This window comes from Anolis sagrei, chromosome 1 (genome assembly GCF_037176765.1).
Source record: "Anolis sagrei isolate rAnoSag1 chromosome 1, rAnoSag1.mat, whole genome shotgun sequence".
Taxonomy (NCBI): Eukaryota; Metazoa; Chordata; class Lepidosauria; order Squamata; family Dactyloidae; genus Anolis; species Anolis sagrei.
In genome coordinates, this window is record NC_090021.1 from 316,649,530 (window position 1) to 316,669,757 (window position 20,228).

A 20,228-nucleotide genomic window follows, 5' to 3' on the forward strand; every position below is an offset into this window, starting at 1 on the left:
GATTTTACAACTGCTTTATCATTGTTGTATCATGTGAAGCCTATTGCTTTCTTATTTATACCCTGTAGCTTGGAGAAGCATGGTTTACTTTTGGAAGAAACAATTCCATGAAACCCCAGAAATAATTTAGTGATGGTGTAATGAAATAACTGTGGTGGAGTAATGAAATAACTTATCAGTGTAATGAAGGGCAGTGAACATGTTTATTTTAATATTTGCATGTACCCATTAACCATCAGCCACAGCATTGCAGCAGTTAACAGTTAACCAGCGCTACCACCATGGTGATAATGTCAAGATAAAAAAGGGTGCAGTTGGCAGCAGAACTAATTAAGCAAGCCCTGATGCTGACTACGCCCTTACTAATCTTGACATTATCACCATGGTGCTATTTGGCATTTTATGTAAGGAACACCATTTTACTATGCCATTATATATCATGAGACTTGAATATCCATGGATTTTGGATAACCAAACCTCTGTGGAATACCAAGAACTCACTTTATATGCTGGTTGGTTAAAGGGTATATTTTCTTTTCCATATTATGTGTGCAAGTATATTAGTTTGCATAACTGCACAACAGTACAACTTGGGAGTTTTCTTGGAGTTCAACAGAGCTAATTAAGTTAGCTTTTTGGCTTTTTTTCAAACTGTGGATGATTGAGTCTGTGGATGCAGAATCCGTAGATACAGAGAGCTGATTAGATATCTTAAGCAATGATCAATCTATTTGCCCCCAAGGAACTGGGAAATTGTTGCTTCTGTTCGATGTTTGATGTTTTGTCTTATGTCTGATAGAGCAAGCTGCATTTTCTATTTAATTTTTAAGTGGTTAAGTCATAATTTGTGTTTATATGTTGGGGTATTAAATTTCGTCACTATGGATGTATTGTTGTTGTATTCAGGCATTGAATGTTTGCCTTTTATGTTTGGAATCTGCTCTGAGTCCTTCCGGGGAGATAGAATAGAAAATAAATAAAGTATTATTATTTTACTAACATAGAAACACAGTATGTCACAGCAAATGAGATATATATGCTGGATTTCGTATCACAAAATCACAAGTCAAACACTTCCCAAGAGTTTAGGACTGTGTAATGTATTTTCGAATGATGAGCGCAGATCAAAGCAAGGTGTCCTTTTACAGCTGACATTATTATTATTATTATTATTATTATTATCTAACATATATTGGTATATTTGTGTAATAGGTAAATAGTTATTGGCTACAAAGATTCATTCTAGGAAACCTGATTCAATTCATACATATCAGTGGTTTCCAACCTTTTTTTTGACAAGGGACCACTTTACCAGGGACCATTTTGACCAGGATCCACTCTCCAACATTAGTATCAAAAGGGTTACAAATCCGTTTTTGGTCAACTTTAGATTCGATAGGTAAAGGTAAAGGTTTTCTCCTGAAATTAAGTCCAGTCGTGTCCAACTCTGGGAGTTGGTACTCATCTCCATTTCTAAGCTGAAGAGCTGGCGTTGTCCATAAACACCTCCAAGGTCATGTGGCCAGAATGACTGCATGAAGCACCTTACCTTCCCACTGGAGTGGGGCCTATTGATCTACTCACATTTGCATGTTTTCGAACTGCTAGGGTGGCAGAAGTTGGGTTGAAAAGTGGAAGCTCACATCGCTCCCCGGATTCGAACCTGCAACCTTTCAGTCGTCAAGTTCAGCAGCGCAGCTATTTAACCCACTGCGCCACCAGGAGCTCCACACTTTCATTTATCTGCTGGATTCAGTTTGATTATTTGGGGTGCTGATTTAGAAAATTGCATTGGGTAGACCACATCAGCTCTAGTTTCTGATACAGAACATATGCCATCCAGTAGTCGCCATCTGCTCGCCCACAGAAAACCATATTTACAGTAATAATCTAGAGCTGATGTGGTCTATCCAATGTAATTTTCTGAATCAGGCTTCATGTAATATCATGTCTGCCTTCATGTGGTTCTGGCAATACCCAGTTTTAGTGTATTTTAGGATATAATATATGTTCTCTAGTGACATATAGACTGGATTTTCTTTTTTGGAATTAAAAAAAATGTGTTTCCATGGACATGGAGGGGCAATTGCATTTCTTAGGTATTTTACAGAGAATTCTCGCAGCTGCTTTATTTCAACACAGAAACGAATCAGCTACCAATTTATTTTCTCTAATTATTATATGAACAAAGAACTAAACATAATTATTCCAAAACCTCAAGTATTCAGGGTTTGCAAGTTTTCCATTTCATTCATGATTCAGAATCTGTGTGACAGCCGTAGGGCTAAACGATGAAACAGTCACCGGAATAATTTTTCTCATTCTTTGCACAGAAATCTCAGATAGCAGCTGCTTGTCGTCATCATGAGGTCAGATTGCCAAATTAGCCTCCAATACTGCATGATACAAACAAAACCCCAAATCTACAATCAGCCAAGTACAACCCCATAATAAAGTGTAAGCTTTTGAGTTCACTAGAACTCTTTACATTCCATTGATAAGAAACAGAGATTTCTATCAAAAGTAAATCCAGATAGGATTGCTCCATGCTAATATCTATTTTTTGTTGTTATGTGCCTTCAAGCTGACTCTGATGGAAGGCAACCTTATTAACAGGGTTTGATTAATCATAGAATCATAGAATCAAGGAGTTGGAAGAGACCTCATGGGCCATCCAGTCCAACCCCCTGCCAAGAAGCAGGAATATTGCATTCAAATCACCCCTGACAGATGGCCATCCAGCCTCTGTTTAAAAGCTTCCAAAGAAGGAGCCTCCACCACACTCCGGGGCAGAGAGTTCCAATGCTGAACGGCTCTCACAGTCAGAAAGTTCTTTCTCATTTTCAGATGGAATCTCCGTTCTTGTAGTTTGAAGCCATTGTTTCGCGTCCTAGTCTCCAGGGAAGCAGAAAACAAGCTTGCTCCCTCCTCCCTGTGGCTTCTTCTCCCATATTTATACATGGCTATCATATCTCCACTTAGCCTTCTCTTCTTCAGGCTAAACATGCCCAGCTCCTTAAGCCGCTCCTCATAGGGTTTGTTCTCCAGATCCTTGATCATTTTAGTCACCCTCCTTTGGACACATTCCAGCTTGTCAATATCTCTCTTGAATTGTGATGCCCAGAATTGGACACAATATTCCAGGTGTGGTCTAACCAATTGGCAAAATTCAATTAATGGTTTGCCGCTGCCTTCCTCTATTGCAGGTTCTCAACCTGTAGGTCCCCGGGTGTTTTGGCCTACAACTCCCAGAAATCTCAGCCAGTTTACCAGCTGTTAAGATTCCTGGGAGTTGAATGCCGAAACATCTGAGGACCCACAGGTTGAGAACCACTGCTCTACTGAGAGAGTGTAATTTACCAAAATCACCCAATGGGTTACAATGGAATCTGAATCTGGGTCTCCCAACACTCAAACCACTACAGCACCATGGATCAAGTTTATCTGCCTGACATAACTGAGTTTAACTATTATTTATTATTTATTTGTTTAGGGCATTTATATCCCGTCCAGTATAAAAACAATATAAAAACATTAAACACAATGGCGAATTCAGTAGGTTTGGTCATTGACACACGTACAAAAGGCAGTAAAAATTCAACACTGTCCCAACTTCATATTTAACCACACACATGATTCATGACCTTTCATAAGGCCAAGAGCTCAGTGACTGAAGAGTGTAAAGTCACATGTTGCCTGCATTACAATTCAAACACAGAGACAAGAAACACCATATATCAACAACATATGAAAATGCCAATGGACTTTTAGAAGACAGGTCTAATATACCCAAAACAATTACTTTCTTATGAATCTATCTCTGCTATAGCCAGCCTTTCTATGGAACAGCTCTGAAGCCAGAATGGGTTGCTCAACGATACTGGCGGCTTCCAGATATGTGAGGGCCACATCTCTCTTCATCCCCAAAATGTTTGGCCAGGTAGTGTCAAGGCATGTGAAGGGCACCAGGCTGGGAATGACTGTTCTATTAGCAGCCGTTCTCCAGATATGGGTCTTCCCCGGCACTACCTGATGATACCCAGGATTGAAAATGGGACTATTTCCATATGCTGTACCTTTGAAAGCACATGCATTTCTATTAGGTGATAGCATACATATTACACAGCAGTCAGAAATTTTCTAAATTTCACTTTCATTTATCTGCTGGAAAGAAGAGTCAAAAGAGAAAGGAACATTGAACTGTATTAGCCCGGCCTTGTATCCAATCTAATTGCCAAACATTGTCCAACTCAACCAAATTCCAATTGTGGATTATCAAGCATTAAAGCGTCATTCATGATCCCATTATTTTGAAGAGGAAATGTTATAATATCATTTTGCTGGCATCGCTCCATACCACTGGGATAGCTACCTTCAAAATGTACAGTTTTGTGTGCAGATGGTCATGCAAAATATTTTCTACCAAATATGCACCCTGCCCACTCCAAGCAGAAGTTGAGAATCATTCGTTTGCCCACTCGAAACTGTTTTGAGAGCTCCTCTGCACTTAAAACACGGTGTACTTGAGCTCTCCAATTAGCCTGTAATGTAATAGGTTTCAAACAGGCATCGGCTCTGCTCCAGTGATCTGGCTCTGTCACAATTCAAAGGCACTCCATATTGAGTCGATTTAATCCCGGCTGAAAACAATTCCATATCAGGCGAGTCTCCAAAATTATTCTTGCCCCGCTCCTTGGGAAAAAAGCACCCTCTAAAGTTAAATCATTGACATGTTCCGCACAAACAGGTGACTGTCCCCACCCACACACCAAACTCAGCATATTCAGCTTTTTACGAATCATTGAACACGAATCTCCTAGTAGATAACACAGTAGTAGACAATGGACAGTGGCCAGGCAAGGATAAACAACAGTCAACCACCTTTCTACTTTTAAAAAATGTATATAGTATTTTTCCTCTTACTTTCTGAGGGAAATCACAGCATTTTATTGTTATGTCAACCCTACAATTGAAGTTTGGCTAAGATATGGAGATAGGTCCCAGGCTAAACAGTGAGTATCACAGCTGAATAGGGATTTGAGCATGGATCCCCCAGTATTATCCATACAATCTAAACAAGGCTTTCTGGTATTCTTTGCTATGATTTCCACTGTGCAGAGCAATAAACTGGGGAATGGAAAAGTTACTTAGAACTGTGGAGGAACAAATCTTCAACAGATGACAAAATGTGGTTCTTTTTAAGCCTTCTGTACCAAACGGATAACTTGCATTCACTGCTTAATTGACTTGAATGATTCAATATTAAAGTTTGACATTTTGTGCATTAAAAAATGTCAGGCGACTCAATGATACACAATGGGTAATTTCATTTAATAGGGTTTGTAACCATTTATATGCAAGATTCCACATCTGGAATCTGGAAGTTGAGCTTACGTTCCTCATTCAGAGCGAACAACAGACAAAAAAAAATCCCTGTTTGGGAGAGCAAATTATTGAATTTTGTGAAGCCTGCTCATTTGAAACATCTTCAATGATCAAATAAAAAATTGTACACATGAATATCAAATGTCCAATACAGAAATCAAACGTATTACATAATTGAAAGCTGAAGATGGAGAAGAAGCGTGCTCTCTGCAAAAAGACCAGGAGCAGACTGTGGCACAGAACATGAACTGCTAATATACAAAAATAGAATAATGGTAAAGTAGCACACTAAGGATATTATCCCACTCTAATTTTCCCTGTTTACTTAATGTCTTCGTATGCTGGCAAATGGAAACCATTTCATGATGATCTCCAACTCCTGCTTGAAGAAAGCAGTGGAAACCGGAGGAAAGTGGGAAGAAGATGGAGAAACGTCGTGGCATGGCTGGCCATCCCTGGAGACAGATCTTGCTGGGGTAACTTGGGTGCCCACTCTTAAGGACACTTTCTCCCACTTCCCCCCTGGGAGAGAGTCCTAAGTTAATCATTATGCCAAGATAGAAACATTGTCATTCATATAACAGGAAAAGTTCCTAACCAAAGAAAGATGACAACCATCTCAGCCAAGGTACATACCTACCTTAGTTTGGGGGGGGGGGGGGCAGAAGGAAAAAGGGTCTTACATTTTAGCAGTATGGTAAATGAATCATCATTAGGAGATTTCAGGTACAGAGGTCCAAAAGTTTATTACAGATATGGGTCCTTTTTTACTTCAAAAAACCAATAATGTTTTATGTATTTTTGGTGAACCTTTATCTGTAAATTGGAAATGACTTGAAGGCATACAATCACAATGTAAGGCCCTACTGCAATCACTGAGAAATGTTATCTATACATCATTTTTCAAGATCCAATTATTCATGGGGATGTGATAAAATGCTAAAATCAATTAATACCACATTATAATCACATTAAAATATATATTAATAATAGTTAGAGCCGTCATCCAGTGTTATGGCAGATGGCTTGCATTTCAACCTCCAGGATCAGGTAGCAAGTCATGGGTAAGACCATGGTGGAAGAACTGTTTGCCAGTGAATGTACAGAATGTATAGAGCAGGGGTCCACAAACTTTTTAAACAGAGGGCCAGGTCACAGTCCCTCAAACTGTTGGAGGGCCGGATTATAATTTGAAAAAAAACATGAATGAATTCCTATGCACGCTGCACATATCTTATTTGTAGTGCAAAAAACACATATATACAATACAATAATTCAAATGGGGAACAATGTTAATAAATATAAACTTATTAGTATTTCAATGGGAAATGTGGGCCTGTTTTTGGCCGATGAGATAGGATTGTTGTTGTTGTTGTGTGCTTTTAAGTAGTTTCAGACTTAGGTTGACCCTGAGCGAGGGCCGGGTAAATGACCTTGGGGGGCTGCATCCGGCCCCCGGGCCTTTGTTTGAGGACCCCTGGACTAGAGTATCGCCCAATATTCTACCCTAATGTAATTTCCAAAGTTCAAGCAAGAACGAAATGCAGAAAGATTTTTACAAATACCAACACCATAAGCATTATTAAATTAAGATGAAAGAAGAGAGAAACTGCCTGCCAGAACTTCTCTGGGACGCAATTCTACAGTAGTAGAGGGAGACCTTACAATGCCTTAAATTTTGCAGTTAGCACAGAATAGGGATCCTGACACTGCTTTCAGTGTGGGAGGTATCTATTTTGTCTACTTTCTGTTACTCACATAGGGAGCATTTGGAAACTTCACCTGATCCAAAGAGTTTCAGCCAGATTGATAACAGATGGTGCTATCTTTTGTATTTGTCTTGAAGTTACGTTTTAAGGGGCTGTGATTCTGTTGTTAGTTTAATACAGTCAGATTCAACCTTTCAGTTTGAAAATACTTCCAAATAAATTTCAAAAAGTGAACCCACATTAGATAAGGGACACCATTTTACTACACTACTGTTTATGATGTAACTTGAGCATCCAGAACATAGATATCCACACAGGACTCTAGAACCAAACCCCAGCAGATACCAAGGGCCTACTATACTGTTTTAATCTCAGCTTTAGCTGTTTTTAAATAGGTAAGCTTTAATTACAATTTTCTGTTTTGCAAGCCATCTTTGAGTCGGAAAAAGGGAGAAGCATAAATAAAACTATGAGTGAATGGTAGGTAAATTACCTTCCCTACCCAGTACCATTTAGCAGTCTTAAATATGAAGAATCTTACAACTATAATGTGTACTTTAAAAAAAAGATCTCCATGCATTCAGTGTAGCTTACTCCTATGTTACATTCTCAAACATCACAGGTCCTACTTACCTATCTGACAGCATCTCCTCATACCAACCTGCTCGAACGTTAAGATCTTCTAGTGGGGCCCTCCTCTCATTGCCGCCACCATTGCAAATGTGGTTGGCAGCGACGAGAGAAAGGGCCTTCTTGGTGGCCACGCCAACTCTTTGAAATTCCCTCCCCAAGGAAGTTAAGACAGCCCCTTCCCTAACATCTTTTAAAAAGCAGCTAAAGACCTTCTTGTTCGTGCAAGCTTTTGATGAAGACACTTAGTTGTAATGACAGGAAGGCTAACTTTTATTGAGTTGTGATAATGTTGACCATTGTTATTACATTTATTGTTTTACTCTCGTTATTAATATTGGAAGGGAAGTTATTTTCTGTTGCTTATGATGCTAAAATTGTATTACCTTGAGGTAACCATTTCCAATCTCTAAGACTGATTGTGTAGTGGTCAGAGTGTTGGATCATGATTCTGGAGACAAGGGTCTAAATCCCTACAAAGTCGTGGCGAGCCACGAGACGGATGATCTCTCTCAGTCCCAGAGAAAAGAAAAGGCAACCCCCCTATGAACATATCTTGCCAAGAAAACCCTGTGACAGGATTGTCATATGTCAGAAACTACCTGAAGGCACACAACAAAAAGGGCCCCAGAAGATGTTTTCCATATTTATTTTAAAGTAAGAATTTGCATTTTCAGGGAGATGGGCTCATATTCTGTGCTTTCATGCAGAATTACAGAATGCCACCACCCCACAGAATATCACAGAACACAGACTGGCATGAGTCTGCAAATTATGAACCTGATTAGCTTTACCCCTGGGTAGCTATGATAACAGGCATAATACTAATACAGAAAATGATGCAAAGGAAACAGACATTTCTACACAAGAGAGAAAAGGGACTACGTGAACCCAGAACATGTTCCTCAATCTCTAACCACAGTTTAGAGATAAAGAAACGTGATGTCTCAACTATACTTAGAAAGGAAGGCCCGTCTTATCACTGTGATCATAAATGTAAGAATTGCTCACAGATTCGAGAAAAAATATCAGCTATGAATCTAAAAATACATGACAGAGCAATGTTGTTTACACACGTGGAGAAACTGGAAGAACTCCAACAAAATGGGAAATCTCAAGTTGCGAAAAATTCACATGTATCCCAGCAGAAGAACAGACAAGAAGTCAGTTAGGAGGCTATTGTGCACAGTTCTTTTCCTGTCTCTACTTGCAGTTTAATACATAGTTAGTTAAGTAATGCCATGGTGAATATTTTCTTGGGGTAACCAATCTCCAAAAATATTCATGCATATTGTCTTGGGATTCCAGGATTCATATGCCAATTATTTTTCTCCATCAGCCCCTTTCTCCCCTCTTTATTCTTTTCTGCCCAGCAGAAGAGCGGAAGAAAGATTGATTGCTCTTGCCAGAGCTTTGAGCTTATTGCTAACTTTCATCATGCAAGATTTCAAAGAAAGGTGGCAATGTTTGAATTACAGGCCAAATAAAGGTATGGCTGTTCTGTGGATTTTGTTTTATTTTGCCAACAAAGCTAACCCTGAATATGTTTCCTGGATCTGAAGATATCCAGTTTAACACAGCAAGAGAACCTTAAAACCAGATGGATCCAAACAACAGGAACTTGTGTCTTTGAGGTTGTCTGCCTCCAATGAAGTTCTCATATGGGCAAAAAGGGTAATGGTCTCTGCCTTCATTGAAGTGTGACATCAAAGCCATTTTAATTGCCAAGATGATGACATCTGAGACAGAATGTAGGTCTATGGCTCTAACATCTTCGCCTTTTTTTTCTTCTGCATTGTTTTTAACATCTCTGTCTAATGAAGAAGCCAGTGAAGCTTCAAAAACTTGCACAATGTAATGATAAACAAGTGTATTTTATGCTTTGGAGTTGGCTGAATGAAGAATTTTTTATTTGTGGGTTCTAGATTTTGTTTTAGATGGTTAACATGGCTATCACTGACGGCAAGGCCTACATTTTGTCTCATATTTTACTCTGAGTTAAGATGGTATGGGTGGACCTCAATGCAGGCAAAGGGGGGCAGAGACAAAGGGTAAAAAAGGAGGTAATACAATTTTAGCATCATAAGCAACAGAAAATAACTTCCCTTGCGATCCAACTTTGCAGTTAGAGTAGGGCATAAATACCCTAAATAAACAAACAATGTAATTCTACTTTCATGCCAAAAATCATGGGTCAAGAGTTCCATTCTTCTGAAGTTGAAAAATTCAACAAATTCCTGTCGCCTGAAAATAATAATAATAATATACTTCATTTATATTCCACTCTATCACTCAGGGTGGACTATAGTACACATATAGGGCAAACATTCAATGCCTTTGTACAATTAACAAAGGCAGACAGTACATAAACAGAGGTAAAGGCTTCCATTTTCCATTTCTAGCATCTGGAGGCTGTGCTCAACTAAGGCCACATGGGGTGCTGTTGCGCCATCTTCCATGCCGAGGAGTTTGTTGTCTTTAGATGCTCTCCCGATCAAATTGCTGGCATGTCTGCATGGGCGCCTTTTATTACCTCCCCAACACAGCGGTACCTATTTAACATTACTGTTTTCGAACTGTTTGGTGAAAAGAAGTTGGGCTGATGGTTAGAAGGTCACACTAACCCAGACTTGAACTGTCAATCTTTTGATTGGCAAGATTTTCTGCAGCTGGTGCTAAAGCCCGGCCCTTCTTTAATAAGAAAACATCTCAGGGGAACATTTTTCACCTTCATTGTTGGCTATGGTAGCTAAGGATGCTTGAATCCCACTTCCGATGACCATGAAGAAGACTTCAACTTAGATGGTAAAACAATAAGATGCCATCTATTACACTTTCTAAAAAGCATGCTGCCATCCACTCCAGACTAGATTGCTACAAAGGCAACAGGATTCCTCATCACATAAAGGCCAAAGAGAGCTGAGATACACGTTAGAACCATATCGAAAATGGCAGCATACACTTCCCCAAACTTTTTAGACGTCAGCTGTGTCAACTCAGTTGATCAAACTGTGGCACTAATAATATAAAGGAGAATAACCAGAAGATGTTGCTGTATCTCAGAGTGCATCTGCTGTAGAATTAATGCTGTTTGACTCCACTTAATAATACCATAATAATACACTTTATTTATATCTGCTTTATCTCCCTGGAGGGACTAAGAGAGGATTACACATATAAGGCAAACATTCAGTGCCTTTTGCAACATTGACATACAATACACAGACAAGGTCAAGGCCTTCCCCTTTTCATCTCCAGCGTCTGGAGGCAATGCTCAACTCCAGCCATGGGGAGGTGCTGCTGTTCCATTTTTCCAGGCCAAGGAGCCTGTTGTCCATGGACATCTTCGACTGTGTTGTCGGCATGTCTGCATGGAGCACATTTTTACCTCTCCACCAAGGCAGTACCTATTGATCTACTCACATTGCATGCTTTCGAACTGCTAGGTTGGCAAAAGCTATGGCTAACAACAGAGCTCATCCCAACTCATGGTTTTAATGGTCAAGGCTCAATTATGGGATTTGTAGTTTTGTAAGGTCTTTATCCTTCTCTGCCAAAGTGTGCTGGAGCCTTACCAAACCACAACTCCCAGGATTCCAAAGCACTGAACCATGGCACTTAATGAAGTGTCAAATTGCCTCAATTCTGCGGTACTGAGGCACTTTCAGTGATACTGACCACATATCCTACATACAAAAAACTTCAGGTTCAAACGTTGGCATTGCTAAGAGTAGCTGGCAAAATCCTGGAGAAGTACCATTACTCAGAGTAGTCAACCATGTTGTCAGGTCAATGGCCCAATTAAACCTTAAAGAAGCTTCCTGGATGTTGCAACACACTCAGCAAAGCTTCCTCCTGGTTATAAAATCCATCCTGCACAGACAACACTTTCTGCTCACACTGCCCAATTCTGCTCAGATTATTTAATTTGCCAACTCACTTTTACACAACTCCCAGGCCAACTCTGTGGGACAGCAGATCTGATCCCTCCTAACCTTTTAGCACCCCAATAACAAAACAAAATATCATAAAGAGCTCAACTATTGCATTATGAGACAAAAATATACTTAGAATTATATATGAGTTCAACCCTGCAGGTCAACGAAGAGGAAATCGTGTTTAAAAGGAGCAAAGAAAATTGTCTTGGACAGCAACACAGTTGAAAAGTTGTTTGGAGGTTTAGCAATAAAGCCTCAATTGTTTTTATTGGCTTTTCACAGAAAATATCTGGAATACTTGCTTTGGAGAATTCAGCAGGACAACAAAGGCCAAGAAGCAAGCATCACTGCTCTGAGAATGAAGGTGGCATCACCACTAACAGACTCAACCTTTGTTTGTTCATTACAACCAGTTTCAAAAATTACTTAGCTTCCTACAGCTTGGGAAGATTGTCTTGTTTACCCATTCAATGCCCATGTGAAAGGACTATTTTATCGTTAAACCTCAATAGCTTGTGTTATTCACCAAAACAATCAGGTCATTCATTGCTTTAGGAGCACCAACCACCGTATTCCCATTTTTGGTTCCGAGCCCGAAGCAAAAGTCTGTCTTATTTTTACTATTAATAAGCCCTGGAAGATTTTGAATGGAAGATACAAGCCCTGAAGAGTAAGGCTGGGAAAGGGCAAAGAGGAGGCTCTGCATAGATGATTTATTTGCAAAACTGGTAGCATTTAAGGTCATCTCAGTTACTTACATATATTTTTACCGTCCCTTTTTAAGGGGGAGAGGGAGTATATCATAAGACAATGTTCATTCCAATAAAGCAAGATCAAAGGGGATTAAGTCGCCACACACACACACATATAAATATCTCCTATACACATAATAAAAGTGAAAATGTGTATGTGGCTGGAGTGTCCACTTCCACAGACTGGCTCCCACCTCCACAAACAGCTTTAACCCACAGTGCTGAGGGGCCACCAAAAGCCCTAACTCCAATGACATTTTAGGTTATAGCGAGTGCCAAGGACATACAGTCCAACCCCTGCCCATGTCCTCCCCAAACACCTTACTGCCCACCACCTAAGGAATGCTTTCATTTGGAGACAATTTCATCCAATATTTTATGTGTTTCCTCCACCACAGACATCCCAGTGTTTCTTACCCTCTCCATAGGTGTGGAATTTGCATGATCCCGCCCACTGCCTCTCTCTTAACCCTTTCCTACTCTTTTCAACTCTGTCTGTACCACAAACAGAGCAGAACTGATCAGCCACTAAACATACTGGAGGAGTTTGGGGGATTGATTCCACATGATGGAAGTTGTAGTTCACCCTGTATCGAGTCAGAACACTGTGATCTCCACTGACAATGGACCTGGACCACATTTGACACACAGAACCCCCATGGCCAAAGAAAAATACTGGAGAGGTTTGGGAGGAATTCACCTTGGTTTATAGCTGTTGTAGGTACTGAGATTTATAGTTCACCTGCAATGAAAGAGCACTCTGGACCCCACCAACGATGGCCCTGGACCTCACTTGGCACACAGAACCTTCATGACCAACAAAAAGTCCAGGAGGACTTTGGGGAAAATTCATCTTGATTTATAGGAATCATAATTCACCTACATCGACAGAGCACTGTGAATGCTAACAGCAATGTATCTGCACCAAATTTGGCACATATACCCAATATGCTAAAATTTGAATACTGGTGGATTTGGGGTGGAATTGGCCTTGACATTTGTTAGGTGTAGGTACTGGGATTTATAGTTCACCTGCAATCTAAGAGCACTCTGCATCCCACCAATGATGGACCTGGACCTAACTTGGCACACAGAAACCCCATGACCAACTGAACATACTGAAGGGTTTTGACGTTACTGAACTACCATGGTGCGAGTTGTAATTCATCCTGCAGCTGGAGAGGACCCTGATTATGCATCCTGAGCAAACTTGCCCAACATGACAAACTTTAAGTATTTATGGAATTTCAGGGGGCTAACCTGGCATAGTGTGAGTTGTAGTTTCCCCTCAACCTTTTTCGTTTTGTAAAATAAAGAAAATGACATTTTTTAATTACCCGGGCAACGCCGGGTACCCAAGCTAATGTGTGTGCGTGTGTATGAGATAACTAATACTCCTTTGAACATCTATCTATCTATCTATATTCAGAAATAGAACTTCATTCTGCAATTTGTATACAGTAATTCCCACAATGTCACTTATATCTCTTATACCCCCATTAAAACTAACTCTCCCACCATCCCACCTAAAAACAATAACCATATAATACAGAACGTTGGATGAGTGGAGGTTGGATAAGCGAGACTCTAGTGCAGTTCTATATTTTTGCAGAGGGAGCATTAGTTATTAATTGTGTTGCTTCTGTTGTATAATAAAAACATTAAATTCAAACATTCTCACCTCTCACCTGAAAGATCTGCGATGACTTCTTATCATAAATGACTTCTCTATTTCTACCTTACTATCCAGATATTTTATTTCATCTTCAAAACCTGCAGGCATTTTCACATTTTTTATGAATGATACAAATGGTTCCCATGCTTTAAGAAAGCTGTCAACGAACTTCTCCTTTATCAAACGAGAAAATGTATTCATTAAGGCCAGTTCCGGAATATTTATAACCCCATTTTCTAGAGTATAGTAGTCTCTCGTCTATCCAACATAAACAGGCCGGCAGAACATTGGATAAGCAAAAATGTTGGATAATAAGGAGGGATTAAGGAAAAGCCTGTTAAACATCACATTATGTTATGATTTTACAAATTAAGCACCAAAACATCATGCTTTACAACAAATCGACAGAAAAAGCAGTTCAGTACACGATAACGTGACCGCCCTGAGTCGCCTGCGGGCTGATATGGGCGGGATATAAGTAATGTAAATAAATAAATAAATAACGTTATGTAGTAATTACTGTATTTACAAATTTAGAACCAAAACATCACAATGTATTGAAACAGCTGTGGATCCAAGTAGGAGGTGGACTGCATCGCATAACACAGAACGTTGGATGAGCGAAGGTTGGATTAGCAAGACTCTAGTGTAGTTCTATATTTTTGCAGAGGAAGTATGAGCTGTTGTTTCTGTTGTTAGTGACCTTAAATCCTGATCAATCTATGTCTATGTATATAATAAAAGTCAGGGTTTGTATGCGGAGGGAGGAAGGGCAGTGTATGTGGCAGCTTTCTGATTGGCTGCCACTTTTACAAGCTACTGTGACCGCTACGAATGGTGAACCTGGACTAAACTTGGCACACATAACTTCCATGACCCACTTTACACCCTGGTGCGGTTTGGGGGAGTTGGACCACGGACTATGGGATTTATAGTACTTTCAAACACTTTGGTTCCCACGGACCATATGGCCCCCAACAATGACCGATGAAGACCAAACTTGGCACACAGAGCCCCCATGACCCACTCTACATCCTACTGCAGTTTGGAGGAGGGACGACCATGGATGATGGGACTAGAAGTACCTCCACTCACTTCCCGAGACCACTGTGACCCTCATCCAATGACTGATCAGGACCAAACTTGGCACTCATAACCCCCATGACCTCCAGGTGAGGTTTGGGGGAGGACAGACAATGGATGATGGGATTTCTAGTACTTTCAAACCCTTTGGATCCCACAAACTACTGCAGCCTCCAACAAAGACTGATAAATACCAAACTTGGCACACAGAACCTCCATGACCCACTCTACATCCTACTGCAATTTGGAGGAGGGTGGGCCATGGATGATGGGACTTGAAGTACCTCCACTCATTTCCCGAGACCGCTGCGACCCACATTCAATGACTGATGAAGACCAAACTTGGCACACAGAGCACCCATGACCCACTCTACATCCTGGTGCGGTTTGGAGGAGGCTGGACCATGGACGATGGGACTTGCAGTACCTTCACTAACTTCCCGAGAGCACTGTGAGCCACATAAATAACTGATAAAAACCAACCTTGGCACACAATGCCTTTCTCAGAAAAACCCGGGTCCCGAAGCTAGTAAATAATTGCATACTTTATTTATATAAATACTTTATTTATATCCCGCCACCATCTCCCCAAAGGGACTCAAGGTGGCTCACAAAAGTACTCAATAGTGCAAACATATAAATGGCAACTACATAAACAAAATAACACAATAACATTAAATAAAACAAGATTCACAACTATAAGTATACCGAGATTCAAGGCAGGATAAAAATACAGTGCATGCATTATAAGACACATATTATGGCTCGAAACAGCTTCTCACCTACCATAAAAAAACAAATCCTCAATACCAGCACAGGACTCTGCTTATTTGTCCAAAGGATAGTAATCTGCCTTCATGGACCAATTACTATGATAGTAGGAAGTTATCATAAGCGGTAACAAGTGTGGTTATGAAGTTCCTTCAATATGAAACATTTTTTGCACGTGTCTCCATAATCCCCAAAGCCTCATATTATGCTGCATCTGTTATTGGTACATCAGGGGAGAGAGTGGGAAGGAAGGAAAGAAGGAAGGAGGCGGTGGCAGCCAAAGAAGCACAGCAAATTGCAAGGTTTTTCACATCCTCATGGCATCAGGCATGGGCTCCCTTCTCTTTGATCAAGGGTGTTATTATGATTTGTAAAGCTTATTCCCCTAAATAGCAATTATCAGGATCCGACTGTGTGTTGGAAGGAGCAGGTTGATGTGAGCTTGTGGTTAAAGGAAAAGGAGGCCCATCTTAAGATGATCCTTGAGGGAGTCAGGTTGAGAGTCAAGAAAAAGGGGGTGCATTATTATTTTCATTCTGCACCCTGTAGATTGAATGCATCTTAACACCACTTGAACTGCCATGGCTCAAGGCTATGAAATCAATGGAGTCGTAGGGTTGCTGTGAGTTCTCCGGGTTGTATGGTGATGTTCCAGAACCATTTCCTCCTGATTTTTTTTCTCCATATCTATGGCAGGCATCCTCCAAGGTTGCAAGGATGCCTGCCATAGATGTGGGTGAAACATCTGGAGAGGATGCTTCTGGAATATCACCATACATCCCGGAAAACTCACAGCAACCCAGTGATTCCGGTCATGGAAGTCTTCGACAACATAATGGAGTTGTAATTTTACAATATCTGGAATCTTCTCTGCCAAAGAGAGCAGGTGCCTCACCAAACTACAACTCCCAGGATCCCATAGCACTGAGCCATTACTGTTAAAATGGGATCAAACTGCATTATTTCTGAAGTGTAGATGCACCCACTGGTACACACAGAAGGCACAAATGGTTTCTTAGATTATTGAGAGAGATGCTAAAGTAGTGATACATATAGGGGGCGTCTACACTTTAGAATTAATGCAGTCTGACACCACTTTAAATGTCATGGAATCATGAGAGTTGTAGTTTTACAAGGTCTGGAGCCTTCTCTTTCCATGGGAGTATCTGCACTTTAGAATTAATGCAGTCTGACACTTGGACTGTCATGGCTTAGTACTATGGGAGCATGAGAGTTGTAGTTTTATTAGGTCTGGAGCCTTCTCTGCCCATGGGAGCATCTGCTCTTTAGAATTAATGCAGTCTGGCACCACTCAAAATGTCGTGGCTTTGTACTATGGGATCATGAGAGTTGTAGTTTTACAAGGACTGGAGCCTTCTTTGCCCAAGGGAGCATCTGCACTTTAGAACGAATGCAATCTGACACAACTCGATTACTATGGGATCAGGAGAGTTGTAGTTTCGCAAGGTCTGGAGATTTCTCTGTCCAAGGGAGCATCTGCACTTTAGAATTAATGCAGTCTGACACCACATGGTTTGTCATGGCTTAGTACTATGGAATCACAAGAGTTGTAGTTTTACAAGGATTGCAGCCTTCTCTGCCCAAGGAAGCATCTGGACTTTAGAACTAATGCAATCTGACACAACTCGAACTGTCATGGCTTAGTACTATGGGATCATGAGAGTTGTAGTTTTACAAGGACTGGAGCCTTCTCTTCCCAAGATAGCATTTGCACTTTAGAATTAACGCAGTCTAGCACCACTTGGTCATGGCTTAGTACTATGGAATCACGAGAGTTGTAGTTTCGCAAGGTCTGGAGCCTTTTCTTTCCAAGGGAGCACCTGCACTTTAGAATTAATGCAGTTTGGCACTACTCAAAATGCCATGGCTTTGTACAATGGGATCCCTGCACTTTAGAACTAATGCAATCTGACACGACTCGAACTGTCATGGCTTTGTACTATGGGATCACGAGAGTTGTAGTTTCGCATGGTCTGGAGTCTTCTTTGCCCAAAGGAGCATCTGCACTTTAGAACTAATGCAATCTGACACGACTGGAACTGTCATGGCTTAGTACTATGGAATCATGAGAGTTGTAGTTTTACAAGATCTGGAGCCTTCTCTGCCCAAGGGAGCATCTGCACTTTAGAACTAATGCAGTCTAGCACCACTTGGTCTGTCATGGCTTAGTACGAGAGTTGTAGTTTTACAAGGTCTGGAGCCTTTTCTGCCCAAGAGTGCTGGTGCTTCGCCAAACTACAAATCCCACGATTCCAAATCATTGAGCCATACATGGTGGGATCAAACTGCATTCATGCCACAGTGGAGATCTCCCCACTGCTATTATTATTATTATTATTATTACTATTATATTACTGCCACACAACAAACACACACCAGTGACAGAACTGATGCCTAAGATCCTTGAGAGAGAGTATGGGAACATGCAATGAATGATTTCCACATGAGAGACAAGCACACACACACACACACACACACCACTGATTCTTTTCCCAGGCTCTTCCTTACCTGCAAAGCTCTGCAAAGGCTTGGAAATTCAGCTTCTTGATCTTCTTCTCGCTCAGCCAATAGCCCACCCGCTTCCCTTTCAGAAAGGTCTGCATCTTCTCTTCCAGAGCAAAACAAAAAATGTCAACAAATAATAATAAAAGAATGCAACCAAGGGAGAGATTGGTGTGCTCTCCTCTTCTTAGGTTGCTGGGAAAAAAGGTCTCTCTTTAAGATTTCCCTGCCATTTGGGGTTATTTGGAGGGGGAATTTATTTCTTCTTTTTTCTTCCAAAAAGGGGGTGTTATTATTCCTTTGCTTTGGATCTGGAGGAGCACAAGAGAAGCCCCTCTGCAGCCATCAGGAAAACTTGGGGAGTTGTTGGGCTGGCTGAGGCCCTTGGAGAGGCCAGGCGAGGCAAGCAAGGAGAGGCAAGGCAAGGCAAAGCAGCCTCTCTCTCTCTCTCCTTCTCCTTCTCTTTCGGGGCGCGATCCTTCCCCGCCGACGCCTCCACTTCCTCCTGCTGCTCCTTCTCGCCGGCCTCCTCCTCTCTCCTCCCCCGAAAGAAGGAGGGGACACGCGGGGAAAGGACACTCCCTCTCCCCGCCTCTCCTCCTTGGGGCCCGGTTGCAAGCAAAGAAGCAAGCAACCCAGCAGCAGCTTCCACTCTCTGAATGCAAGCTCTCTTCCACTCACTCTACTGTAGAATGAATTGCAAGGAGGCTGCTGCTACTTTCACTCCCATTGGCTCCAGGAATGCAATTAGGATCCTGGGAGTTGTAGTTTTTTTAGGAGGGGGAGGAGGCACCAACCAGCACTCTTTAGCCAGGCAAGGCTTCCAGGCTGCCTCTGTGGAATGGGTGTAGTTTGACCTCACTTTGGGATCCTGGGAGTTGTAGGTTTGCAAGGTTGTGTCTAGTTCAGGGCTATCATTTTCATCCAGCCTTATAAGGGCTGCCTTTCAAAAGAGTAGTTTAACCTCACTTTAATTTCCCAAGGCTAGGATCCTGAGAGTTGTAGTCTTGCAAGATCCTGGAGTTGTAGTTTTGCAAGGTTGTGTCTAGTTCGGGATTCTCATTTTCATCCAGCCATATAAGGGCTGCCTTTCAAAGAGCAGTTTAACCTCGCTTTAATTTCCCAATGCTGGGATCCTGAGAGTTGTAGTTTTGCAAGATCCTGGGAGTTGTAGTTTTGCAAGGTTGTGTCTACTTCAGGGCTCTCATTTCATCCAGCCTTATAAGAGCTGCCTTTCAAAAGAGTTGTTGAAGTAGTTTGACCTCACTTTAATTTCCCAAGGCTGGGATCCTGGGAGTTGTAGTTTTGCAAGATCCTGGGAGTTGTCATTTTGCAAGGTTGTGTCTAGTTCAGGGCTCTCATTTTCATCCAGCCATATAAGGGCTGCCTTTCAAAATAATAGTTTAACCTTGCTTTAATTTCCCAAGGCTGGGATCCTGGGAGTTGTAGTTTTGCAAGGTTGTGTCTTGTTCAGGGCTCCCATTTTCATCCAGCCATATAAGGGCTGCCTTTCAAAAGAGTAGTTTAACCTCGCTTTAATTTCCCAAGGCTGGGATCCTGGGAGTTGTAGTTTTGCAAGGTTGTGTCTAGTTCAGGGATCTCATTTTCATCCAGCCTTATAAGGGCTGCATTTCAAAGAGTTGTTGAAGTAGCTTGACCTCGCTTTAATTTTGCAGGGCTGGCAACCTGGGAGTTGTAGTTTTGCAAGATCAGTTGAATTGTAGTTTTCTAAGGTTTTGTCTAGTTCAGGTCTCTCATTTTC

General features: G+C 41.2%; 1 protein-coding gene across 1 annotated transcript in view; it reads right to left on the bottom strand.

Annotated features, from left to right (window-relative positions):
- Positions 1–19,141, bottom strand: part of ITPK1 (inositol-tetrakisphosphate 1-kinase) — a 202,559-nt gene extending 183,418 nt beyond the window's left edge. The window contains exon 1 of the mRNA XM_060756472.2: positions 18,473–19,141. Within this exon, the coding sequence (XP_060612455.2) occupies positions 18,473–18,567 (95 nt within the window). The 5' untranslated portion in view covers positions 18,568–19,141. The remainder of the gene's footprint in view (positions 1–18,472) is intronic.
- Between the last annotated feature and the right edge of the window lie 1,087 nt (positions 19,142–20,228).